The sequence below is a fragment of the Thalassophryne amazonica genome, chromosome 15, assembly GCF_902500255.1.
Source record: "Thalassophryne amazonica chromosome 15, fThaAma1.1, whole genome shotgun sequence".
In the NCBI taxonomy this organism is placed as follows: Eukaryota; Metazoa; Chordata; class Actinopteri; order Batrachoidiformes; family Batrachoididae; genus Thalassophryne; species Thalassophryne amazonica.
The window spans coordinates 12,511,799-12,539,777 of record NC_047117.1 but is presented as its reverse complement, the minus strand read 5'-3'; the positions used below and the strand labels follow the sequence as shown (position 1 = coordinate 12,539,777).

Sequence of the window (27,979 nt, the reverse complement as noted above, 5' to 3'; positions counted from 1 at the left end):
CGTCTTTCTAAGACGGGAATTATGATTTATGTGAATGCAATGAGAGGATCACACAGAGGATGATTTTTCTATTGTTTTCTCCTGTTTATTAAGTTGTTACTCTTTCCCAGGCTGTAACTGTGATTTATGAGTTTAATGATCACACAGATGATGGTTGTCATCGTTTTCTGTTTTGTCCATATCTGTCTGCAAGAAAACAATTAATCTATCCAACCAAAAGAACAAATACTGCCGGTGTCCGTGTAAACATATAATCCCTGTATCCCTGGACAAGCATGGGCCCTGTAAAAGGGAGTGAGTGAACAGTGAACGCATGAATGCGTGAATGAAATGAGTCAGAACTTTTAACTACCTCTGAAACAGCGCCCCCAAGCGACAGCAGTCTATAACTTTTATTCTCGCGAGAGTTGGCGAACAGGTTCGAGCTGAACTGGAGGGATTTGTTTGTGTGAGTCTGCACGTCTTTGACTAGCAAAAAGAGCATGCGTAACTAATAACTTCAGTGGATTTGTTTCTTTGTCATAAACAAAGCGGCTCTGAGGTGAGGGTTTGTGCTTCCCACCAACACTGAATGACCTCAGTTAAATGATAGCCGCACTTCTCGTGGTCATTAGCTGCTATCTTAATTAGCATGAAATAATCTGGTGAGTTGGATTCATTACTTGTGCGTGTTCTTATTAAGAATGTTAACTGCTAGGTTACTTGAATTAACTGAGTCAAAATCTGGTGTCTGTCGTGGTTAATAAAGAAGATAATATTTGTTTTCTGCTATCAAAATGACGAAGATTGTCACACATCGGTAGCGCATTTAATTCATGTGCTTAATCATACCTTCAGCATAGTCCATAGATACCTGATGGGTATTAAGACCATCTGAGGTTAAGGTAGGACGGCTTGATGTAGATTTCTGTTGCTTGTATATTGTGTATAGTATTGTGTGGTCCGAAGAAATTTAGAACGGGTAGTTGTAGTAAATATCTTGATTTTTGAGTTCAGCGTGTAGTCTTGACTTGAAGGTGTTGATGTTTTCAGCTGTTACTGTGTGGCAAGATAGCTTGTTCCAGATGGTGATGACTCGGGTGGCAAAGAAGTGCTTTCGTGGACCTGTTGCTGGTTGTACCTGTAACGTGTAGGGGTGACCTCGTGTTGTTGTTGCCAGGCTGGTCTCGAAAAGCACCTTGACACCACACACTGACCACACATCAGGGCTTGGGGGCAACAGCTCTAGTAGGAGACCCCAAACTTCCTTTTCCCGGACCACATTAACCACCTCTGACTGAGGGATACCAAGGCATCCCCAGGCTATTGTGGAGATATAATCTCTCCACCTAGTCCTGCGTCTTCCCCAGGGTCTCCTCCCAGCTGAGGTGCCTGAACCACCACAGCTGGCTCCTTTCAACGTGAAGGAGCAGCAGCTCTAGTCCGAGCTCCTCATGAATGACCGAGTGTCTCACCCTATCTCTAAGGGAGAGCCCCCAGAACCCCCCCCCCCGAGAAACACATTTAGGTTGCTTGTACCTGTGATCTAGTTTTTTTTTTTCGGTGATGATGCAGCTCTCGTGACCATAGGTGAGAGTAGAAACTAAGATTGACAGGTAGATCTCGAGCTTTGCTTTTTGGCTCAGCTCCCTTTTAATCACAACAGTACGGTAGAGCGAATGCAATCCTGCCCCTGCTGCGCTGATTCTCGGACAGTTTCACACTCCACTGTCCCCTCACTTGTGAATAACAGCCTGAGTTACTTGAACTCCTTCACTTGGGGCAAGACCTCATTCCCTATCTGGAGTTGGCAATGCATCAGTTTCCTGCTGAGAACCATGGCCTCAGATTTAGAGATCCTCATTCCAGCCGCTTCACTCTTGGCTGTGAACCGATCCAGTGAGTACTGGAGGTCACAGGCCGATGAAGCCAGCAGGACCACATCATCTGCAAAAAGCAGTGATGAGACCCTCAGCCCAGCAAACTGAAGACCTTCCTACCCCCGACTACGCCTCGATATCCTGTTCATGAATATTACAAACAAGACTGGTGACAAGGTACAGCCCTGGCGGAGGCCAACCCCCACCGGAAAAGAGTCTGACTTACTGCTGAGAACTCAAACTCACTTTATAAGTACAGAGATCTGATGGTCCTGAGAAGGGTCCCCCTCACTCCATACTCCCACAGGACCTCCCACAATATCTCATACACCTTCACCAAGTCCACAAAACACATGTAGACTGGATGGGCATACTCCCAGGCCCCCTCCATGATCCTTGTGAGTGTGAAGAGCTGGTCAGTTGTTCAGCTTCCAGGACGGAACCCGCATTGTTCCTCTTCAATCTGAGGTTCAACTATCAGTGGAACCCTCCTTTCCAGTACCCTGCAGTAGACTTTACCAGGGAGGCTGAGTAGTGTGATGCCCCTGTAGTTGGCACACATGCTCCCCTTTTTTAAATATGGGGACCACCACCCAAGTTTGCCACTCCTTAAACTGGGCTTACACTGTGCGAGTTTTGGCCCTTTTTCAGCCGATTTTTCACTCGTGCGTGAATTTTTTTTGGATCGCGCTGAGTTTCAGCTTAATCATGCATCCTGCATCGTGCAGTATACATGGAGTAACGAGCTGCGTTTAACATCTCACGACCACCTCCTCATCGGCACTCGTATGGTCAGATGAAAATCAAACCTGATTGATATTCTGGTCAGCCGTCATGAGGGTTCCGCGCTGTTGAAGCAGCGCTACAAATGTTTCTCGCACTGTGCATGTGCAAACACCGAAGAGAGCATAAACAGTGATCATCTCTTTGGGAGAGCAGCTTCTGTTTCTTATTTCCCCATTATTCTTCAACTCATTTAAAGTCTTGTACTTTCTTTTTTTTTTATTTGATGTCTCCCATCGAGAGTTTTTGTAAAAATAAGAAATGTAAATAAAGTTTGGGAAAAAACAAACAAATAACTAACAACTACGTGTAATGAGTATTTTCACAATCAATCAATCATTTGATTATCTTGTTGATTTCAAAAAAGTAATAAAAAAATGTTGGTCAGTGTTTTCCAGAGCCCAAGATGATGCCTTCAAATGTCTTTTGTCCACAACCTAATGATATTCAGTTTACTTCCCCGATGGGAGTAAAGCACCTATTATGCACCATAAAATATTTACATTTAAGAGGCTGAAATCAGACAATTTGGATATTAAAAGAAAATACACAAAATGATTGTTAGTTGAAGCTGTAAACAAATTTGAAAATGCACATTAATAACTATATCAAATGTTTAGACAGCACAGTGGCCGAAATGGGCTTCTTTAGGGGGTGGCTGGTGTCTCCCTTACAGATAGAGTGAGAAGCTTCGTCATCCGTGGGGAGCTCGGAGTATAGCCACTGCTCCTTTGCGTTGAAAGGAGCCAACTGAGGTGGTTTGGGCATCTGGTAAGGATGCTGGCACCCAGGGGGCATCCTTACCTGTTCCAGGCACGTCAATCTGGGAGGAGACCCCGGGGAAGACCCAGGACTAGGTGGAGAGATTATATCTCCACACTGGCCTGGGAAAGCCTCGGGATCCCACAGTCAGAGGTGGTCAGTGTGGCCCGGGAAAGGGAAGTCTGGGGTCCCCTGCTGGAGCTGTTGTCCCAGCGACCTGATTCCGGAAAAGCGGTTGAAGATGAGTGTGAGTGAGCAACGCCTTGCCCACAAGTAAATGTTTTAGGCATGTTGAGAAAACATCTGTGGTGTTTTACAGAAACAAATTCACTAACAATTAAAAAAGCAAACTAAACAACAATGACAAAAAAACCATCAGACCTGCTTTCCATAAAAATATACCAATTTCCTAATAGCCACGTGGCAAAATATAGAACCTATATTTTGCTACGTGGCTCAAAAATTGACCATTTATATTAATAAAGTCTAAAAAAACATTGGTGGGCAATTAAATTGTTTTGAATGCTAAATTGCCCTTCTGGCCGCTCGTTTGAGACTTGTGTTTTAGAAGGTGGGGAGGTGATGGTCTAGTGGTCAAGCGTTGCACTTGAGACCAGAGGATCCTCGGTTCAAATCCCAGTCTGACCGGAAAAACACTAAGGGCCCTTGGGCAAGGTCCTTAATCCCCTAGTTGCTCCCGGTGTGTAGTGAGTACCTTGTATGGCAGCAGCCTCACATATTGGTGAATGTGAGGCATTATTGTAAAGCACTTTGAGCATCTGATGCAGATGGAAAAGCGGTATATAAATGCAGTCCATTTACCATTTTTGAAGCTGGAACCATTGAAGTTTAGCATTGCTCCTTGCAATCATTACATAAAAAATATCATATTTATTTTCAGTTTCTTGACTGATTAACTGACTAATCATTTTAGCACTGTTAAGATGGATTTGGAAGACGACACCACCGTATTAACAACGTTGAAATCCTTCAACTCCTTTATCAGCCGCCCTGAACCACTACAGCGGCAGCCGGAGCACTTTTCACATGGTGCAAACCTGCAGAATCAGTACAAACATAGCATGGAGGTACACAGGAACTGTTTCCATCAACACTTAGTTGAGTAAAGGCCACATTTGACATATGACTCTGCTCTGACGGGCTTGTCTTGTCTTTCAGCTTTTGGAAGCAGCAGAGAGAGCTTATTCGAAGAATCGTTACCTCCAGCTGGATCAGGAGAAGCAGCAGATGGAGTTAAGTCACAAGCGAGCGCGAGTTGAGCTGGAGAAAGCCGCTTCTGACAGTGCACTAGACCTAGAGGTACATTTTATGCTAAATCTGCATGTGGTGTGCATGTGAAATACTGAAAAATAGGTAGGCATCTTTGTATTTAGACATTCAATTGATAATATTGTTAATGGTAGATTGATCATTGTTATTTGTGTTATGACTACCATAAATAGTATAGTAGTAACTAGTGCTGATCTGTGGGCTGCTGCTGGGACGTCTAGTCAGGGCCTGATCAACCCTGGCTGGGTTGCTTGGGCAGGGGTGTATGATGTTGTGAGACCCAAAACATTCAATGGCTCCAGGATACATCACTGATGAAGTGTACCAGTGCATCCAGGAGATGTTTGTTGCGTAGGTAACACAGCCGTGCTGGTGATCATTTTCAAAATTAATATTCTGTTATTTCATTATTTATTTTTTTAACGAAACGGGTGAAAACCAAAAAGTTCCGTGTGGTGATTTTTCTCAATATTCTGAACACCATTTCCTGAGTGAAACCGAAACGGACAAACTTGTTACACAAGCCGTGATTTTTAAGTTTAGGGTGTTCCCTCTCTCTGTTTTCCTGGGTAATTATTTATGTTTTCACGTCGTTAAGAGTTTTGGAGATTTCCCGAACCATAAGCGCAGGAGGTCTGTGAAAATTTCAGTCTACAGACAGGCTGCATGTAAAGGCAAGCACAGCCTGTGAAAAACGGCTGTGGAGTGCAGCGTTTCTACAAAAGCTGCACCTATAAATCAGCTGTGCAGCTTGTTGATAAAAACTTATCAAATCCGAATAAAGGCGTTTTTTGAATAGTTAAACATGATTCTCTTAAAGTGCACGTCCTTTTGCTTCATCTGTGGAGGTGGAGAGCTGCCAGTGGACCATACCGTGTGTTTTTAAAAAATATACAAACACACTGCTTCACTTTAAATGCCCAGTAAGTCCATTTCAGTTGATCACCGCGGACCCGCTTTCTCTTAAAAGGCTTTATTTTACTCAGCGTGCGGCTTTATAAACTTGTAGCGCCGGCTGCTACATTGATTAGCTCTTACATGATGCACATGCTCTACTGTCTTCTACCTGTTTTTTGTGGGAGCGTTACATCACCACATACAGGCCTGGCGTATGTACTACAGTGTTAAACGAAGCCTCGGGGCAAAGAATTTGCCTCGAACATTTTTTGTAATCGAATTATTTCAGTTACTCGATTAATCATTTTCAGCCCTACACTGTAGACAACTTTTCTTGCAGTCAAAGATACACTTTACTTAGAAAAAAAAATCACATTCTAGGGTTATATCTTGTTCAGATATAACTGAGAACACAGTGATTTTCTAAGTAAGAATTGTGTGTCAAGAATGCACCAAAATGCAATATTTAAAAAAAAAAATTCTGGAGGGCATTGGACTATCTGTGGATGTCGAACTTGTTTGACCTTTACTTTGGAGACCAAGCATTCAGCACAGTCAAAACTATTCCATTTTGTAATCCTTTTATTTCAACTAATAATTTGCATCACTTTTACTAAAATTGGAGCAACTTTAACTTTTGACCCCTGTACAAACTGAAACTGATCTTTGTCACCATTTTTCTTGTTTTTACCTCATAAATCCAGTACATTAGTCCTAGATAGTCCAAACTATACCTTTTTGGAATTGTTATGATCAGACAAATAATGTTTTCAACATGATTGGAGCATTTTAAAATTTTGACCCCTGTGTAAATTTTTTTTATCGAGCCCTGTAGCTCATTAGAGGCCAGCTCCTGGATGGTTGCATATCTGAAAATAAACATTAGTTAATTTAGAATATGTGTGCCAAATTTGATGCTTTTATCACAGATCTAATTCTTTTTCTCAATTTTTTTTTTTTTTTTTTTTTTTTTTTTACTCTAGCATGAGTTGGATCGTAACCAGGAACTCTTGGGTCGAATCAGAAAGTTGGAGGAAAGTGAGACGGAGGCACTTAAGAGCGTGACGGAGCAGGTGGATGCAAATCGTGCACTCCGTAAGAACATAGAAGGTCTGAACAAGAAACTGGAGGTGCGAGATACACAACTAAATGCTGCTAACCAGGTAAACACGAACACATTTTCTGCAGTACTCTGTACATCTTTCTTTTCCTAATTACATCTTGATGGTGGATGCAGACCATCAGTGTTTTGAAGGATGAGCTCAGAGAGCTGAAGCAGAAGATTCTGAACCAGGAATCGACCATTTCATCACAAAATCTGACAATCCAGGAACAGCAGGATCAGCTGGAGCTGCAGCGCAAGTAAATAAACCCACTCTTGAGTCTGATTGTGTCGATCTTTAAATTACTACACTGCTTAAAATCAGTGATGAATTCTGATTGTTATGATCAGGAAATACCAGGAACTGTCCCAGCTTTGCCAGAGTCTCCAAGCAACCCAGTCTGCCTGTTCTGAACACATGATCAAGATTAAGGTAAGACACACAAGTATTCCCCTTTAGGCTTGTCCCTTTGTGAGAGTTTTAGCAGCATGGGATACACATTACTATTACTGTTGAGCACAAAATGACATTTTTGGAAACATTAAATTGTATGAAAGAGATGCTTGAATGTCTTACATGGTGTGTTGAATAAGCACTTGCTCCTGATTTAGCAGTATGTGGGTGTATTTGAACGTGTGAGTGCACTTGTGTTCATGAATTTGTTTCATATTTGCTCTGCTGTTTTTACTAAACCGATATCACATCAGAATTTAGTTGACATTTTTTGGATGTAAAACCCAGAATGTTTCAGCTCATAATACAGCCGTCACTGTATAAATGGTTTTCTTGTAGTTGCTCCCGTTTTTGCTCAGTCGCCACAACTGATCCTACGTAGATCTGCACTTTGATTGCCATAATGCCAAAACTTAATCAAATTTTCACACTGCAAGCTCCCCTGCTTTGTTGAATGAAGACCAGTTTGACAGTGGTCTCAAACTGGTTCTGGGAAGGGCTGATAAATTGTAGATTTATATTTCAGTTCCGGACTCCACCAGGTGATTGCACAGGTCGAGCCCTGGTCTCACTTTCACAAATGCCAGTCCCGAAAGCTCACGTTTGAAAACTTGAGAGTATCCGAGAGTGTTTCATGATGAATCTAGATATTCTGTCATTAGATTATGGTCTTGGTTTTAACTTTTCTCGCATTTTGAAGTTGTTTGAAAATTTCTTTATTTTATTGGGAACTTTAACATATTTTGCTAGTGCTTTTATTTCTGTGGGGTTCATAATGTTGTCATATATGTCGTATCATTACCGGGGTGTTTTACTAGTTATAACGCAGGCCTGCTCTGGTTTTTGCACACGCTGCATGGCACTCTTTACAGGTCTGGAGGATTATATCATCAAATTGTATGCTGGACAGTGGTGGGCACAGCTAACCAAAAAGTTAGCTTCGATAACCATTAATCCGATAACTGAAAAGTTACCTTTTATGACGCTAAACCGATAAACTGCTAAAAAAATTATCTTTATTACAGATCACCGATAACTTTTATTCAGAAGTGGCCACATCAGATTACAATGTCAGCTTCTGATAAACCAGTTTCACTTTAAACACCGCAGGGACTGCTGGGTAAATTCAAGGATCGCAAACACAAAAAGAACACACGAAAAATGAATGAATTAAAAAAAAAAAAAAAAAAAACCCAAAACACTGTCATCATCTTTCAAAAGCAGTAAAACACAGTATTAGAAGTCACAGTTTATCTCGGTATTAGATACACCGTCATTTACAAACTAAAAGCTGCTGCTTTTTCACACACTTTGAGCCCTGTGGCTTAAGCAATACGTCCATTAATGCATTGATTGGAGTAAAAGACACGTAGTAAATATAAATTCTTACCTATTAGTTTCAGTGGGATTCATTAAATTCTGAAGAAAATATTCCACATAAAGCGTCCTGATTATCCAAAACCGTGTGTAAATGGTAAATAAAAGTCCCTGCAGCTGCGCCATGAGATCTCCTCTCTCCCACCGAGTCTTGGCAATTAAATTATCCCATGCCACAAAGAAATAAAATAAAATAATGTTAAAATTAGTCCGTTTTGTTTGTGTTGAACGGACGGTAACATTGTAACGTCCAAAGTGAACCTGAACTACACTACCCACAATGCTCGCTGTGATGACTGGCGGGTCGTGTCTTGCGATTAATGATAATGTCATCAACAAGCGACAGCCAGTCTGCCATCAACCACTGATCTACACACAACAGGGATTAAAATGCTTGATTTTAGTGTTTACAAACATTTTTGACTGTTAAACTTGCTCACTTTTCCAGAAAAAAAATGTTAGCGGACTGAAAGTTATCAGAACTAAATTTATCGGAGGATAATGATCATTTTAAAACTCTTCTGAAAAGCTAATCCGCTAAAAAAAAAAAAAAAAATTAGCTTTGATAATTATCGGTTATTGGATTAGTTGATCAGTGCCCACCACTGGTGCTGGACCACTTCAAAAAATATGATGAAATCCAGTATTAATCTGATACAACTGTGCATGTTGTAACACTCAGTGTCATTTGATTTCTACACTTACTGTGTGATTTCAGACAACTTGATTGATCACTTCAAGGGCAATTCATCTTCACACCCAATTACCTCAGGCAAAATACAGTAATTAATGCACAATTATTACTAGTTGAACATAATAATGGCACACATCAAAATTAAAAAAACTGCACATATACATTTGATTGTTTATGTACGCTAAACAGTCCGTCATCTGAATTGAAGCAAAGTGAGTGTAGGCCACAGCAGAAATACCGCGCAGCTGAGCTTGGGGGGATAGTGGGAGCTGCTGCAGGTGCCGTGCGGCTTCCCGGAGGGGGAAGGAGGAGTGGCAAGTGCAGAGGCTGGGGTGGGAGGGGTGGGTACAGAAACACGAGGGGGTGGGGGGAGTGTGCGTCCATGTGTGCAGGTGATTCATATCAGTCTTTGTCCGTGTATGCGTAGAGTCTGAAGTGGCCTTGACGACAACCGCAGACTGTGGGAAGGGCAGATGAATGAATAGGGAGCCATATGCGTTACCAGGGCTGTTGACATCTTTCTGGAAGGAAAACAAGCGGGGCATTTTGACCTTTGATGTTTGTTCCATTTTTTGTTTTGTGTCATAGCTTATTCTTAAATGACAAACAGTTTTCATATACAAGTGTTAGACCACTGCATAATTTGGCAATACGTTTTACACAGTCACACTCTTGGCACTTATTTCTCTGTCTTCTTGTTGCAGGAGTTGGAAAGGTGTCTTGAGTTCCAGGAGCAGGATATGACTATTGTGAAGACAATGAAGTCAGAGGTAGCCAGGGTTCCAGAACTAGAGAAGGAACTGAAACGTTTACGTGAGGACAATGCCTTCTTCAGGTCCAGTATCATCTTAATTTTAAGTTTTGCTTCTTTCTTTTTCTTTTTTTTTTAAGTAAATTTCACATCATTTCCACACTACAAGCTTTCACTGATAGTTCAGTGCTTTGGAAGCTGGAAATCTTGTAGCTAGTAGTTCAAGTGAGATATGTCCATCAATCAAAGGACACATTGAAGACATTTAACAATTGCAAAACCTTTTGGTCTCAGACTGCCTCTGCCTGCACCACTGCCTATGCTTTTGTTGTATATTATAACTTCATAAACATCACCATGTTCGATGTCAGAAACTTTTAAGCCTGCACAGTGCCCTCTAGTGGATGTAATGCTTAATATGAAACAGATGGATGGAAGTATGTCACCATGACAGTTATATCATTTGAAACGCACATGTAGATTTACATTCTTATGAAAAGAAACCTAAATGAGCTTTTGCCTTTGCATGCGACATATTCACATTATTATTATTATTATTAGAATACCTTCTTTGATGTAAACTGCTCTGTAGTTTTACATGTTAAACTTTTTACTGTACAACCTGTAAAGGCCACGTGAGAAATAAGTTAGGCTGTTGATTGTTCTCTCCCTGTCATTATTCCCAGTTTCCTGTCTCTCTTTCACTGTCTCTGTAATAAAGGCTGAAAAATGTCTACATATATGTCACCCATGTTTCTAAGTCGTTTATACTCTGGAGAAAATACAACCCCTGGCAAAAATTATGGAATCACCGGCCTCGGAGGATGTTCATTCAGTTGTATAGTGTTTCTTAAAGCCAGAAAGTTGCCATTTGAAATGACTTTAGTTTTGTGTCATGTCTGTGATCTGCTTTTTATTCTACAAAATTAAACAACTGAATGAACATCCTCCGAGGCCGGTGATTCCATAATTATTGCCAGAGGTTGTAGCTTCACTGGATTGAGGTATTTTGAATGTAGCCAAGGTTCATAATTGTCACCCTATCTCAGATTTAAAGTTCAGTTTGTGTTTTGCTGTCTACATTCACTCTCCAGAGAGAACAGGGAAAATTGCAACTTGTTGAAAGAAGAGGCCGAAGGCCTTCGGAGGAAACTGGAGAGGATGGAGAAAACTAAAGAGGAACTGGTTACTGTGGAATTGGACAAAGAGGTGTGTAGCTGTGACCGTATTTGGACAGTCTCCCTATTTGTCACTGAATCAAATAGCAAGTTGGAAGAAATAATGTTGTTTTGCTCACTTCAAATGGAAAGTAAAGGTTTCAGGTTAATGTGGACAAAGTGGTGACAGGCACTGCTTTTTTTCTATAAAGTGGTTTTTCAGAGTTGCCCTTTTTTCCTTTCTAAATGTCTCACATTTATTTGGGATCTGTGGTTGTGTATTGATGCAAGGACATCATTTACTTTTATTTGGCATCATGTATTTCTTGTAAAAAGGCAAATGCGTTCTTGTTTCTTAAATCTTTAGAGGCTGGTAGAGAAACTCCAACAATGGGAGAACTTGGGGCAATCTACTGGACTCAACATCAGGTGAGTCATTTGTACAGATGGCACATGCATTATTATTATTATTTTTTTTAATTTTGTGTGAAATTTAGAAGGGTGGAATAGTCCACCAGGGGGAGCTGTGGTCATGTCAATTAAATGAACCTGAGCACTGCAGGTTGTACATCTGTTTTATACTTGTGTGTGTTTGGTATGCGTCAGTGGCTGTTACTGCGCTGAGTGTCTGAACGCACCCAGTCAGAGTGGTAATGAGAGAATGATTGCATGTTTTCTTCTGAGCAGTGGCGCAGATCTGACAGACTATCAAAAGTAAGCCGTGTCCAGCGTGCATGTGTGCATATTTCTTTCGTGATTTCTGTGGCTGTGGTGCAGACAGAATATTAAACAAAACACATACATGGCATCTTCAGTTTACTTTATAGGTGTGTGTAAAATAAGGCTGAAACTAATGTTTTTAATATCTGGTGCTTAATTTTTGTATTCATTCAATTGTTCTCTATACCTGCTCACTCCAGTTAAGGGTCATGTGGGAGCTGGAGCCTGTTCCTGCAGTTATAGGGCGAGAGGCAGGGTACACTCTGAACAGGACCCCAGTCTGTCGCAGGTCCATGTGTAGACAAACAAACATATTCACACCCATGGTCAATTTAAAGTTTCCAGTTCACTTAATCTGCATGTCTTTGCAATGTGCGATGAAGCTGGAGCACCCAGAGGGAACCCACGTGAACATGGGGAGAATATGCAAACTCCACACACAAATGACTACATGGGAAGTGATTCCACAACCTTACTGCTGTGAGGCGGTAGTGCTAACCACTATTTCAAGGGGGTCTTACACTGCATAATTATATATTAAGTGTGGAGGACCTCATATTGCTTGGCCTCAGAGAAATGGTGTTGGGTTTTTCCTTTCAGTGCATTTGCAGTTTTAAAGTGTATTTTATACATCAAAACAAAAGAAAATTGGTTTAGCGCTTTGATTCCCAAGAATCAAAGGTCTAAAGAAAATAAAGTACAATAATGAACAAATAAATGCTAATAAAAAGTACACTACAACAATCCACAAAAAAATTAAAAATTAAAGAGCTGCTAACAACTTGTATAGTTTTTCTTGTTAAAGAAGCATTTTTTTTTTTTTTTTTTTTTTGACAGGCACGACTTGCACTACTGTGTGACCTTGAAATACATTATTTATTTATTCCCTTATGATGTCCATAATAATATTGGTTGTTGATTAAAAGTACGACTGGCCAAGTTTGCAGCAACTTTTCCCAAGCAACAGCAGTTTTACACAGCTTGTGTGTATCTGAGAGAGAGTTGGCTTAGATTAGCACAAACCAGGAAAGGTCATTTAATCTCATTCCGGTTTTGAACATTTTCAAAATTTTCAGGACTCCCACCTGTGTCCTTCCCCTTAGCGCTGTGCAGCCTGGTGGAGTCTCTGCACAACTTGGCATCCATTTGTGAGGCAATGCACAGAAATCATCACTCTGAGATATTAAACTGAGGGCTGAGAGTATGCTAAAGTTGCCCAGAGTTGCTTGCCCGGGCCATCCTGGGGGGTTTAAAAAAGGGCTTTTCCAACTTTTTTCTGAATGGTGTGCCTGCATGGGATTAAAGTGCGTCGAAAGCTTCCAGATGTGTACTGCTTGGGGACATCGGATGAGGTGCAACGAGTTCTAACTCGGGCTGCCGCAGCACAAAACATGGTCAGGGGTGACAGCTATTTTAGGAAACCTCACCCATGAGTCAAGGAGAGCACACCCAACGATCTCAGTGGACAGTAAAGAATTATTTTATTCTATTCTATTCTACTCTATTCTCTTTTTCTGGAGACAAGTAGGCTTTACTGACTCAAGATAAGCTATGTTATGTTTTGTTGACTAGATTAACCTTGTATGTTTTACAATAAATATTCTTCAATTTTGGGGTGATATAGCAATCACCCTGTCTGTGCACGAGTCAGTGAAACCCCTACACTTTTTGGGTGAATTCATTGAAGCGTTGCACAGCAGTGACACACCATATCACCATATCAAGCAGTGCATGAAGGAAAATCATTTTGGAAAGTCATCTTCTTCAATAATTCTGACAATAATTGATAATTTATTAATTTCCTTTGGGGCATTTAGCTTATCCTAATGACATTTAGATACAATCTGATTACGTGGAGCAGTGGGCAGCCACTCAGCAGCTCCTTGGGGACCGAATTCAGATCATCACACACTGCCTTGGTCACAGACTGTAAGTGGCATAAATCTAATGAAGATGAAACCAGAGTGACCCCCCCCCCCACACACACACTCACACACGAGAACATGCAGTCTTCATACAAAAAGCAACTGAGTAGTGCTGGAATTGAACCCTAAATGTTATTGATAGATGAGGTCAAAGTGCTAACAGCTTTCCAATGTGGTGTCCAAAGGGAAGGTGGATTGGATTTTTGTGATTGTGCCATCATTCCGTGGGGTCCATACATAACTGTAAAATGATCATTTTTGTAATATTGTCTGTACAACATAAATAATTTAACACAAATTTGCTAAAATACCCTCGGCTGTATGAGCATTGTCTTCTTTATAATTTGCAGTTGTTTAATTGGTATCCCAGTGCAAAATATGTGTGTGTATGTGTATTATATATAATATAAATTAATTAATTATACATTTATTGTTAGTTACGCTAATTATTACGATCCTATTGTCTTACAATTTGTTACATGTTCAATAAAGCCCCTTCTATCAATCAGGCATAAACTGTATTTATGCTTATGAGCTTTTGACAACAAAAAAACTTAACAGAAGTTAGCGTGCACACTGACAACCGCGAGATGTCTTGTAATTCACTCGAGGTGTTATAAGGTTACAAAAACAGCATTTTAGCTTAAGAAGTGTTTATTTCTCACTAGGTTTTACAGAATATATGGGAAACATGTAATGTAAACAAATAAGTGAAGTGGTTTTACAGAGACCTGCCACTGACGTCACAGTGCTGCTGTACTCTGATTGGCTGTCACCCCCACTCAAAGAAAAAACAAAAAAACCAACAGAATATGACTTTTAAACTCTTACAATACCTCTTAAAATAGGTCAACGTTAACCATCTTTGAACTTGTCCAAGGTCTATGTCCCAAGAATGTTCCCTGTGAATTTGAAGACTCTGGCAGTAATAGGAGCGCGAACAGACGAATGCAACGTCTTTGCAGTACCCAGTGGCCATATTTGATGGTCTTGGGTAAAATTAAAACTGTGCTCGTCAACTTTCAGCTTTAATTCAAGGGGTTTAAACTTGTATATTGTATATTCAGAGCTCACAAGTAATTAGACAAAGTAAATATGGAGATTATTTAAATCAACACTTTTACAGCCTGTTTCCCTGATACAAGTCAAAGTGTGGACACATTAGCATTCTTAAAACTGAGTGACTGTGGAAGAAGGAGACTTATGAGAAATAACCAAGATACCTTGACAACTCTGAGAGATTTGTGGCACTGATTGGAGAAACTGCATTGTAGAACTTTTGTCTGCAGCTCTACAAGTTTATGGTAGAGTGGAATGAGGATGGATTTTCATCTAAGAAAATGGGTCACATCTAGAATCGAGTATGCCATGTACCTTTTGGCAAAAACTGTTGCTGAAATTTAATGTGTTCACTTTAAGAAAATCATTCTGTATCCATTCCACAGTGAAGCTGTGTAACTCAGTAACAGGGTCACAACTCTATGGAAAAGATTTTATATGAATACAGCTGAAGCAGACACTACTTCATTAACTCTGTCTCTCAACATGTGGAGTTTTGAAGTTGGCTGAAATTAGCTTGCTTGTCAGCTTCTTTCATTTCAGAAGCCTCGGCCTGTTAGCAACCAAGGCTTCCACTGCTTATTTATTGGTTTATTTATTTGAGGGTAAGCGAGGGGTAATGTTTTTGTTACTTTTTACTTCAACAAAGTGGACATATGCTGCTATGATCTCTGGTTTCAGTTACTAGTTTTTCCAAAGATATTCAAACAGCCGCAGCCTGAAACTTGAGTCACTCTTATTGATTTTTTTTTTTCTTTGTTTCCTTCTTTCTGCACAAACTCAAGATATAGAAATGGTAACTTCAATCAATAGACAGAAGAACTGACAAACACTGCAGGGTATGACTGTGACCTTCTGTGCCCCTCTTCAGCTCAGTTAATGGAGATGTCTTCTTTGCTCACATATGGCTTCATTGTAATTCTTCTTGATACTATATGGGAACTGACAGCCCTAATATGCTGTTAGGTTTGAATTAAGTTTGTCAAAATGTTTGAAATGTCCCATAAATTTGCCATGTGCACACTGTTATTGGCTGCTTCACTGAGCATCCTTGCCATTCATAGGGCAAGAAAAAATATGTGGACTATAATCATCCTAAATTAATTCAGCAGGTAAATTAATGGTAGAAGGGAGGCCAGTCCAACGGAGGTTACTTTCTCAGCCAGAGCTGGTACCCATTTACAGCTGGGATTGAAAAGTTTAAAAAATATAATATAGTGCTGAAATACTCTTGGCTGTATGATCATAAAAATTGGAATGTGACTTTTTCTTAAAATAGGTCAAGGTTGGCCATCTTTGAATTTATCCAAGGTCTGTGTCCCATGAATGGTCCCTATGAATTTGAAGACTCTGTCAATAATAGGAATGGACATAATGCTGAGCACGGACGGACGGACGCACAGATGTAAAGTCTTCGCAATACCCAATTGCCATATTTCTTAGATTGAGATTTTCAGTAATTTGCTGTTCGGCAACTAAAAAAAGATCTCATTTTAAAAAGATGTCTGTTACCCCTAAATTTCATCAGGTGCAGCTACATCAGGTCATTGCTCCTCTGTCACTGCCAGTACAGATCATGACCATTCTAGAAAGTGATTGTGATTCCACCAATAGCGCAACATCCAGTCAGGTAGCACTTTCTTTATAGAGCAGACTGAGCGAATAATGATGTAGTGAATCTGGTCAGTTTCATAAGAAAATGGCCCGTGTGGTCTGAGGAGTAAGTACGTTTCTTTGGTTTCTCCCTTGTTTTCACTTGGGCGTCGCCACAGCAAAGCCAAGGTAGATCTGTATGTTGATTTGGCACATTTTACGCTGGTTGCCCTTCTTGTTGCAACTTCATATTAAATGGAAAATGGGCAGAAGTGGGCTTGAACTGAATACGTTCTGCACTGGAAACAAGTGCACTCTGGGTTGTATTTAACTTAATTGATTCATCATTAACCACCATTATTAAAACATACCAAATAAAGAAACTAACAAAGTATATAGACTACTCCCCTGTGATAAAGGAACAAATTCAAGGATTCTGGTGGAATCAGAGCTTTAGAGTGCAGATTCGCAGTGCTTTTTCTCTTCATTCAAATCATTAAGTAAATGCGGTGCCTCATAATTCAAGCAAATGTAGATCAGGTAACTTTAAATGTTTTTAAAGTCCTATTTGTAATCATGTTCCCAACTTGAAACATGGCTAGAACTGTAAAAAGTAAATGTGACAAAATATTTTGGTAATGGAACCACATAGGTTTTCACTTAGTTTCCTAAAATCTGAGACAATATTGTTCCTGTTATTGATTATCAACTACTGCCTTTATGGCTGTACTTGAAATTGGTTATTGCCTGATGATTGTTCAGTTTCTTGAATGAAATCAGGGAAACACTCTTGATTTTTTTGTTGGATTTGGAATGTCTGGATGTTTTAAATGTGATATTTTTATTAACCACAGCTTCTGTGGAGCGGAAACAAAATATGAAGTGGTTAGAGGACTTAATGAAATGTTTGCACATTGCTGTCACTGTGTAAAGTAATGGAAAGCTACTAAATATTTAGTATAGGCCAGTGACCACTGTGTGCATGTATGTGTGCTTGTGTGTTTATGGCTTTGATCATGGATAAACTGGGGAGAGTTAACGTTTGCTGTTTGGTATGCTTATGTATTTTGGATCAAGGATGTATGCCGCAAAGACAGAAAGTTGATAGGACTAATATTTTTGGAGAAATTAGGGATATTATTATTATACAACAGTGAACAATGGATATTGATCATTCAATTCTGGAAGCACACACCATTCCAGCAAGGGGCGGTAAATCATCTATAAAAATCTATTAAAAAAAAAAAATGATCTGTGTACGTATATGCGTGTGTATAAGTTTGATCACGGACAAACTGGGAAGAGCTGACATTTGCTGTTTGATATGCTTATGTATTTTGGGTCAAGGATGAACACCACCAAAATGGAACATTGATGGGACTAATATTTTTGGAGAAACTACAGATACTAGCTAACACCAGTGAAAAATAGACATTCATAATTACATGCTGGACTCACATGCCGTCCGAGCAGGGGTGGTATATCATTGATAAAAGCGAAGTGGCCTCTGTGTATGTGCATTCGTGCATGTGTGTGTGTGTGTGTGTGTGTGTACCTACCTTCGAACACGAGGAACTGAGGAGAGCTGATATTTTTCATTTGGGATGCTTGTGTATTTTGGGTCATGGATGAATGCTGCAAAAATGTAAAATATTGATAGGAGTAATATTTTTGGAGAAACAGCGGATATTAGCTAACAACACTGAACAGTGGACTTTGATAATTACATTCTGAACACACACGCCATTCCAGCAAGCGGCGCTAAATCATCTGTATATTAAAAGCGAAGTGCTGTCTGTCTATGTGTATGCATGTGTGATTTTATTTAGTACGTTCAATGTAAGCGCATAATATAATTGTAAATACATGGATAACACAAGCACGTGAAAACAATTATTTCCACTGTGGTTCATTTAAATATCAAAAGACAAAATAGAGAAGTCGTAATAAAATATAATAATAATAATAATTATACTGATGGTAATAGTAATAGTGTATATATAATAACAAGAACCTAAACAATTTATAAATGCATTAAAGACATAAAAAAAAATTACGTAATTAACAGGAAAGGGTTAAGTTTTTCCTCTTAAAAGCTGTTGTGGTCTAAGGTGTAAGGTTCTAAAAACATTTTGGCCTCACACTCCATTCCAACTCTTTATAGAAACTTGCATAATTTATTACCACCCTTGAAAATTGTCAGCTACTCAATCTAGAGCCTGTGGATCCCCACTGACAATGAACTAGTTTAGTATTTAAAGTAACATAGCTGTTTTTTTGTATGCTTGATCCTGTAAGATCTAAGAAGTGAAGCGGAATAGGTCCTGATTATTAGTACTTAGCTGGGACACTGTTGGGATCACCAGGGACTGTGTGTGTGTTTGTCAGTGTAGAGTTGGAGTTGCGTCAGGTACAGCATCCAGCATTAAACCTGTGGCAACTTTCAATTTGAAACTGTACCGGATCCATTGTGGTGACCCCACGCAGCTCAGGTCAGCCCAAAGACCAACAACTAATATTTAGTATTTACAAATAATATGTGCAGTATCTCATTTTCTCTTCAAAGGTTTTAGGTGATAAAAACTATATAGTATATTTTCAGTTGTCTTCAGTTTGATAAGCAAATTGAATAATGATTGGCAAGTACTTACTGTTATGTTCTGGACAGTATACCTGCTAAGAAATGAGGTTTCTAACTTGGTAACTGAGTACTTTTTGATATAATGTTGACTGACTGATGAAGAGAGATTTCATTTTTAAACAAACTGACAATTGTAACTTTTTTCAACCCTGACTCTAGGGTGTCAAAAAGATTTGCATGACACAGGATACATGCATATTCCTTGATGTAGATCTGTATTGATAGTTACAAAAATTAAATTTTTCTGACCACTAAGTTGGAAGCTAAAATACTATGAATTGTTTTTCTTTCAATAATATGTATTGATGGTTTAGAGACAGGGTGGTTCCTGATAATGGAATCTGGTAGGGTACTTATTAATGATCAGATCAGTGCTGTCTGTCTCCTGTTATGCAGGATTTTTATTGTCATTGGCTATTTCTGCTGCTTTTACCACAGGCAGAAATGCATTGGACACAAAGACATGAAAACTCTAACAACAACTGATGAGATTGTGGAATTTGTGGAATAGACAATCTGCACAGCTGCAGCTTGAATTTGCCAGCAGTTGGCTGGTGACTCGTGTTTATTTTCTGTCCTTCTGTTACACAGTCTGATAACGTTTTGCCTGCTTTTCGTGCGTGCTTGTGGTTAACAATTGACCATGAAATTGCAAGAAATCAAATGAAAAACTTCCTTATGCATTAGATTGTTGTGTTGAAGGTTGAATAAAAAAAATATGAGGTGGTTTGTGCAGATTGGTTAGTCTTATTCAGTACAACTTTACAAACTAAAAAGGAAAATGAATTGTTTTTGCATGACCGTCTGAATGTCCAAGCTTCTTATTGTGGTAGTGCCAGCTAGTTTACATGCTGTGTGAGCAATGTAGGATGTAGTGTTGATACTGTGCCTTATGTCAACTTCAACTGCACTTGTATTGCTGGATGATGGGGCATTTTGTAGAGAGGTTGGTGGAACATCTCTGTACCATTTAATTTTTTCTGTCATTGTAAAGACTGGCTTGTATATGCAGAGGCAGCAACAATTTTATCATAATCCTTATGATTTCAGCACATATTGTATGACTTTACAATGTCTCATGCAGTCATTACAATATAGTGCAGCGGATAACTGAAAAAATGCTTCAAATGGTGATGCAAGCACCAAATTTGGTACACATACTCCTTAGACATTACTCTTTTAAAAATGCTGAGTGGCCACATGAACTTTTAATAGGCGGCCAAGAAGGGGTCAATTGAAGAATTACACAGGGGTCACAATTGGAAAAAATGCTCCAGTCATATTGAAAGGTATTCCATATTATTTGTCTGATCATAAAGATTCCAAAAAGGTATAGTTTGGACTATCTGTGAATGAATGTTCTGGAGTTATGGGATAAAAACAGCAAGACTGGTGACAAAGGTCAGTTTCAATTTGTACAGGGGTCAAAAGTTAAAGTTGCTCCAATTTTGGTGAAAAGTGATACAAATTATTAGTTGAGTGAATATGGTTTAAAAAGGAATAGTTTGCCTCATGTATCATACTTAGTTATCATGTTACAGGGTAGCATATGTCACATGTCATAGAATCCAATGGATGCCGACATTGTTTAACCTTTACTTTGCAAACCAAGCACAACAGTCAAAACTATTTCATTTACTAATCCTATTAGCTCAACCAGTAATTTGCACCACTTTTTTTTTTTTTTTTACCAAAATTGGAGCAACTTTAACGTTTGACCCCTGTATAAACTGAAATTGACCTTTCTCAGTGTTTTTGCTGTTTTTACCCCATAACTCCATAACATCTTTGGCCCCCTGCTTTTCTTCCTTTGTATAGCACCCCTTGGGCACACATTGCAGCGTTTTGGGATTATCTTTCATTGCTATGCTGATGATACTCTGTTATATATGACGATTCTGCTGGTAATCTCATCCACATAAAATCCTTAGAAGATTGCCTTGCATCAGTGAAAAGCTGGATGTCTAGCAGTTTCCTATTTTTAAACTCTGATAAGACTGAAGTGATGGTTCATGGTCCAGTGAGACATCGGCATCAATTTGACCAGCTAACAATTAACCTAGGCTCGCGTGTCATACATGACGCTGACAAAGTGAGGAACCTTGGGGTAATTTTTGATCCTACGTTGTCCTTTGACTTCCACATTAGAGATATTATGAGGACTGCTTTCTTCCACCTGCAAAATATAGCAAAGATTCATCCCATCCTGTCTATGGCTGATGCTGAGACCCTGATTCATGTATTTGTTTCTTCTAGATTGGACTACTGCAATGTTCTCTTTTCTGGTTTACTGCAGTCCAACATTAGGTCTCTCCAGTTGGTTCAAAATGCTGCTGCCAGACCTTTGGCAGGAAACATAAAGTTTGACCACATTACACCCATTTTGGCATCTCTTCACTGGCTTCCTGTCCCTGTGAGATCAGATTTTAAGGTTCTGCTACTTATCTATAAAATTGTTCAGCTGACCTAATTAAACCCTATGTACTGGCCCCGGCTATGCGTTCTCAGGGTGCAGGACTACTTTGTGTCCCTAGGGTGAATAAAAAGTCTGTTGGTCACAGAGCTTTTCTTATCGTGCCCCTGTTCTATGGAATGATCTCCCTGCATCAATAAAACAGTCAGATTCTGTGGAGACTTTCAAGTCTAGACTTAAGACGCACTTGTTTTCCCTTTCGTATGGCTAGGATACTGGCATAGTATGTTACTATTCTTTTTACCCTTTTAAATTCATTTTATTAGGAAACGGAGCATGCCAGGCCTCAACTTTATGTAAAGTCTGGGTCTTTTAGTAAAGCTTTGGGCTAGTGGCCGGCGATCACCTTAGTATCTGTTTTTCTTGTTGCTTTACTGACAAATTGCACCGTATTTGTTGTCTTTCTGCTACCTGATTCTGTTTTTCCTCTCTGTTTGAGGTGCAGCCCCATCCAGAGATGGGAGTGGTGCCTTCTCCTGAAACCCACCCTCCCTCCTGTGCACCGGCAAAATTTTTTGTAGATTTGTTTTGTAAATTTTTTTTTGTCAGTTGTGTCGGTAGCATGGTCCAAGCAGAGGGTCACCCCTTTGAGTCTGGTCTGCTTGAGGTTATTTCCTCAAATCATCAGAAGGAGTTTTTCCTTGTACTGTCACCTGTGTGCTTGCTCTGGGGGTTGATAAGGTTAGACCATACTTGTGTGAAGCGCCTTGAGGCAACTTTGTTGTGATTTGATGCAATATAAATGAAATAAATAAATTAAATTAATAACACAAATGAAAAATAACACATAATTTGGCATAATTTGAAAAATAGCACCAAACAAATATTGTTAAACTGTTTTGTGAGCTTGTCGACTTTGACTCTTCAAAATAGTTTGTCTTAACAGAGGGATGGGTATCAAAAACCGGTTCCTGTTAAGAATAAATAAATGATTCAATCCACTGACATCAGTAGCCTTTTTGCGTAGCATTTCCCTTATAGGTCCTTCAGTTCACATTACGCCGGAGCGGCTGTTGTTTTTGAGAGTGTTTATCAGGAAAATGATCATTTCTCTAAGTTGATTGCAGACCCACTGCAGAAGGAACACATCTGTTCGAAGCTTGAGGCAACTGCAGACCTCAAGGGCTACAGTTGGCTGAATTAGTGTTCAGTACTGTTTGTACACATCAGCAAACAGCCTTCATCCAGGGCACATTCACATCGATGGGACTATCCTTCCCTGGAGAAAAAGCCAGCTTTGGCCCAAGTATAAGTGTAGAAACATTATTAAATTGAAGTTGCCAACTTTTAATGATGATTCTGCGTAAAGATTTAATGCCTGTAGTTGATGTCTACTACTCTCCAATTGACAGTGCAGTTAGTCTGACAAGGTTACAGCTACAGTAGCTCTCTCTGATATACACACACACACACCACTGAGGATGGCTGTTCTGTTTGTGTATCTGTGTTGTATGTATATGTATGTGTAGAGAGCATGTCTTGATTTATTTCATCCCAATGTCGAGTGGTGGTTGATCATACAAATGAGAGTAGCTATTTGTATGTATTTAATGTATCACTTGTTAGTTTGGCGATAGAATTTCATCTTAGTTTGCATCCAGATTGGGACCAGACTCCATGCTGTTCATAAAACTTTCTACACCTGGTTTATGTCTGTTACGCCACATGTGAGCTTACTTGTATGTACTGTATATTTTCCTTCACACATACCCCAGTGCCACCAAAATGTTTTAAGCACCCAGTCCTTCAATGGATCAACCTACAGAGAAAAAAAGTTGATTGCGGTAGTAAAAGTGATGGAGTAGATAGGAAACAAGACAACATATGGATATGTGTACATCTTTGTGTATGTATTTTATGCGATTCACTAAAGGTAGGTAAACGTGAGGCTTATGCTCCTCAGCAGGATTTTTTTTCTCAGTCGAATGGGATGAGAAAATCACCTTAAAAAGCTGGGGGTTTGGGGATGCTTAGGTTGTCGCCGTAACCAGCTGGCCTTTGCATTATGGGCTTCGAAAGGGCCTTTTTTGTTTGTCTAAATAAATATACCAAAATTTGAAGTCCACACGGAACAAGGAAACATCTCTGTGTTTCAGAATGTGAGGAAAGTGTTTCCAAAAACGCCACCAATTTGAGGCTGAAGCTTCAGAGGAGAGCATTATCTATTTAAATGTGTTGAGAGTCCAGCTCACCTGTCATCTCTACAAACTCACACCTGTTGCTACACTTATAAATAAAACAAAGCCTCTTTAAACAGCAACTATTTTATGATTTAAAAAACCTTTTCCTTATTTTAACATTAAATTAATGAATCATTAAACATGTCTATGAAGTCATAGTTCAGTCAAAAAGACATTTGCACAGGTAGAAGCCCCACCCCTGTTGTGCAGAATTTTAAAACATTCACAACCACTAGAATAGTGAAAATCATACGTATTTTAATAATTACTCTGTCCTGATTATCACATGATCAATGAGGGTGTGTTGAAATGATTCAATTACAAAATTATTTAATCATGAGAAATCTGAATGAACAAATATACTGCAGTCGTTACATCATCTCCTGTTGTGTTTATAATAAATATTTATTTACGGTGTCTTTTTTCCTGGTTGAAATGCAGGTATGAATTAATGAATCTACCAGACTTTAAAATGTACACATTACTTTTTATGCTATTTTGTCTAAAAATAAATGTCCAAGGGTCATTATCATGTTAAGCAAGAAATCATCTCACTTGAAACAACAGCAACAATAACAGATGAGTTATGGTTTTAATTTACAGACAAACATCAAAGATTTCTAGAACATCTTTTTCTTTTTTTACTTAAAACTATTTTAATTACAAGTTATTTAATGTAAGAAAAAAATCATAATGATTGTTTTGAATAAACTGCTGCATATAAATGAGCAGTTCTGATGTTCCTGGCACACATCTACACTATTCTGTGTTTTGGCCTAATGCCTTGTTTCTTTTGGCTTTAAAATAAGGCTGTAACAAAGATTAATTTAAAAACAAACAAAAAAAACTATGGCTGTACTTCACACAATTTGGCACTCAAAATGCAGGCAATAGTCTTTCAGAGGGTTATAAATTTAAAAATCTTCTGGGGGAAGCTGGCCCCGCTCTCCCCTATCCTGCAGTACTTGGTGTGTGGCTTGCTGCAGGGAGAACTTCAGCGGCTGTAGAATAACTTTTCCTCCAGCGCTCAGTGTGGGGCACACTGCAGGAGAACTTTGGCGGCTGTAGGAGAACTTTTCCCCCAGCGTTCGATGTGGGGCACACTGCAGGGGAACTTTGGCGGATGTAGGAGAACTTTCCCCCAGCGTTTGGTGCGGGGCACACTGCAGGGGAACTTTGGCGGATGTAGGAGAACTTTTCCCCCAGCGTTCGGTGCGGGGCACACTGCAGGGGAACTTTGGCGGATGTAGGAGAACTTTTCCCCCAGCGTTCGGTGCGGGGCACACTGCAGGAGAACTTTAGCGGCTGTAGGAGAACTTTTCCCCCAGCGTTCGGTGCGGGGCACACTGCAGGAGAACTTTAGCGGCTGTAGGAGAACTTTTCCCCCAGCGTTCGATGCGGGGCACACTGCAGGGGAACTTTAGCGGCTGCAGAGAACCTTTCCCCCAAGAACTTTTCCCATACGCGCAATGATCCACACCAGAGAACTGACTATTTTCTTTTCTTCCGCGCAATAACAGGTGATAGTCTGGTAGCGACTTTAATCAGCAGAAAAGTGAGTCACGGTTGACATCTTTAAATGGGTTTGATTGAGATTGATGAATTAAAAAAAAAAGAAGTTAATTTTTGTAGGTTGAAATGATCATTTGATGATCATCAGCAGTGATCATTTTCCCACTACACACTCTTGAAAACAGTGTAACGGCCCAAATGAAGCATAATTTTTTTCATGCAGCAGCATAAAGGGCCGTTACACTGTTATAATGCTGGTGAGAACCCTGCTTCTCTACTGAAACTATTACCAAATTCATTCATTCAAGTCATAGTCAGGAGGTTATTTCAATTTTTATGGTGCCAACCATTTAATTGGGCATGATGATAATTCCATGCAGTCTGTCTTATTTATTTTATTGCCCATCACAGTACACTGACTTTTCAGCTGGAGTTGTTAATGGCGCAGTCACACAGTATACGACGATTCCTGAACAAAGGAAAAAAGTTTTAAAAAGTCACAAATCATCGAGACAAGGTGGACGAATGACCTTTTGCTTGTGTGTAATCTGTCAGTCTGTTCCACAGAGTGAGTTTTTGGAGTGTTGTGAGCGGTATTTAGTCCACTAATCTCCTCATCTTTCCTTTTTCTGCTCATGTCATTTTATTTTCCACTTTCCCACAGGTCATCTAACAAAGGAATATGGAAACACCACAGTTTTTCCTCTGCTCGCTGTCTTTTCTTGCCATATTGATTTTTGTATGTGTTTGCATACGCACACATGTGGTAACTGTTTTGTGCTGTCTGTCTGTAGGAAACCAGAGGATCTATCCAGGGAGGTGATTCAGATCCAGCAGAGGGAAATTGCTCTGAAAGAGCAGAACTACACACTCGACAGCCGGTAACACGCACTTTGTCTTGCACATAAAATCCCTCTCTGCATTTAGACCTTTTGCTCTCAGTCTGTCAGCCTGCATGCCTTCTCTCCCCCATGTATCTATTAGAGCGTATCTCAGAGAAGTCCTTAATTGTCACAAAGTTAATTAAACTGGTCTTGCTTCTGATAGGACTCCTGACAGAGGTGATGCCTGTCAGGAGGGACATGTGCATGTTCTGGTATAGTGATGCTACAGCTCAAACCAGCTAAGAAAGCTTTTATTAACTAATGCACATCTTTAATTTTTCAAAGTATTGTCATTAAATTTTAGAAATGACACAATGTGAAAGTAATGCGTGGGAGGGAGATGATGACTGGACTATGGTGTACACTGTTTCCCTGATGACATTATAGGCCTGGCGAGCTGCCAAAGAGGATCCCCACTAGGGAATAAAACTTCTTTCTAATAATGTCAACTGTTAATTTATTTGGATGTCGGTCTTTTCTGCCCATCCACTGTACTGTGATTATGGATTTCCCAAATTATCTTCTGTTGATTAAAAATCTTTTTGTGGAGTAGCTGTTTTTGGAAGTGATTTGACACACTGTTGATCAACTTGATGTTGTCTTTATTATTTATTTTATCTTAGTGGAGGCCAGTTGACAGCAGCACAATATTAAGTCTTAAGTATCATGCTGTCCACCATCAAAGTTAGCAGTCAGAGCTTTCAATAAACGGCAGCAGACATCACAGTCTGGCATCTACTCCACAGATTTTGACTCCTATCGACAAAATAAAATGTCAGACCATCCACCTCCTATTTCCTTGAATATATTTTGCACAGTACACATCCTTTTTTCTTTTTCTCTTTTCATGAAATGCTCTCACCATTCCCCAAACTGTTAGTGCTGTCAAAACTCTTCAATAACTCCTGTTTCACACCAGACATCTGCATTGTTGATGGCAAAGCATCATTTTACAAAAGCTTCAAAACTTTGATATGCACTACTGTTTTGTTGGACTTCAGCATGTTAAGTTGGCCTCTGTGCAGCGAATCATTCGCGGCTGCTAATTTGTGGCCCGTGGGCTGCAATTGGCTTGGCCTTTTTGTTTTGAAATGCTTCATGGGACATTTGGAGTCTAGCTTTCAAGAAAATATCGGGTGCGCCTGAAGCTTGTGATCTACCAGTATTGACTTAGGGGACAATAAATGTGCACATAAAATTTTGCTTTTAAGTAGAGATGTTTGCACACGTGCCATCTGACAGCAGTGAAGTGAGTGATGCTGACACCAAGTGATCCCAGACTTTGATTACTATATGCTCAGGAAAATGCAAATGTGTTTTTCTCTCCTGGGTGAGTATCAACAGGTCTGAAAAACATTGTTGGGGAAATACTGGACTAATTTGTCATTTTCTGATGTCATTATTGTAATGTATCATTGTGATGTAATTATTGCATGGCACAAGCTAAAGACATTCTGGACAGTTTATAAAGTATTCTGAGCAGTACTGGCCATACGCTGTGCGGTGGCTCAATAGGAATGCTTGTTATGGTAAGTTAGAAAGGAATGCCTTATTGCAGTATGTTTGTCGTGTTTGTTGACATCCAATGTGTTGGTGAGATGGGCACGAGTTCAGACATGCCCAAAACATCTACACTGTGGTCACTGTCGCATTTCATTATGTCGCATAAGATAAAGTGTTATATAGAGGCACAAGTCTGGACGATGAAAAATTTGCGTTTATTTTATTTTTTGGTGGGTTTCCGCTTTTTTGTCAGTCGCCTGGGTCATTTTTGAGATCAGTGCAAATTCGTTGAGAAAAAATGAGGAGCAGTTTAGTTTGTAAGTTCAGCCTCTGCAATATGTGGATCATAAATATCATCATTCC

The 27,979-nt window shown here is 39.6% G+C and overlaps 1 protein-coding gene across 2 annotated transcripts in view; it reads left to right on the top strand.

Annotated features, from left to right (window-relative positions):
- Positions 1-425: 425 nt before the first annotated feature.
- mad1l1 (mitotic arrest deficient 1 like 1) overlaps positions 426-27,979 on the top strand; it is a 130,274-nt gene continuing 102,720 nt past the window's right edge. The window contains exons 1-10 of one of the 2 annotated variants that reach the window (XM_034188279.1): positions 426-541; positions 4,339-4,492; positions 4,584-4,724; positions 6,575-6,754; positions 6,829-6,953; positions 7,045-7,126; positions 9,923-10,053; positions 11,064-11,178; positions 11,494-11,555; positions 26,024-26,110. In XM_034188279.1, coding sequence (XP_034044170.1) covers positions 4,349-4,492; positions 4,584-4,724; positions 6,575-6,754; positions 6,829-6,953; positions 7,045-7,126; positions 9,923-10,053; positions 11,064-11,178; positions 11,494-11,555; positions 26,024-26,110 — 1,067 coding nt within the window. In that variant the 5' untranslated portion in view covers positions 426-541; positions 4,339-4,348. Of the gene's footprint in view, positions 542-4,305; positions 4,493-4,583; positions 4,725-6,574; positions 6,755-6,828; positions 6,954-7,044; positions 7,127-9,922; positions 10,054-11,063; positions 11,179-11,493; positions 11,556-26,023; positions 26,111-27,979 lie in introns of both variants that reach the window. The other variant, XM_034188278.1, reaches the window with a different exon arrangement.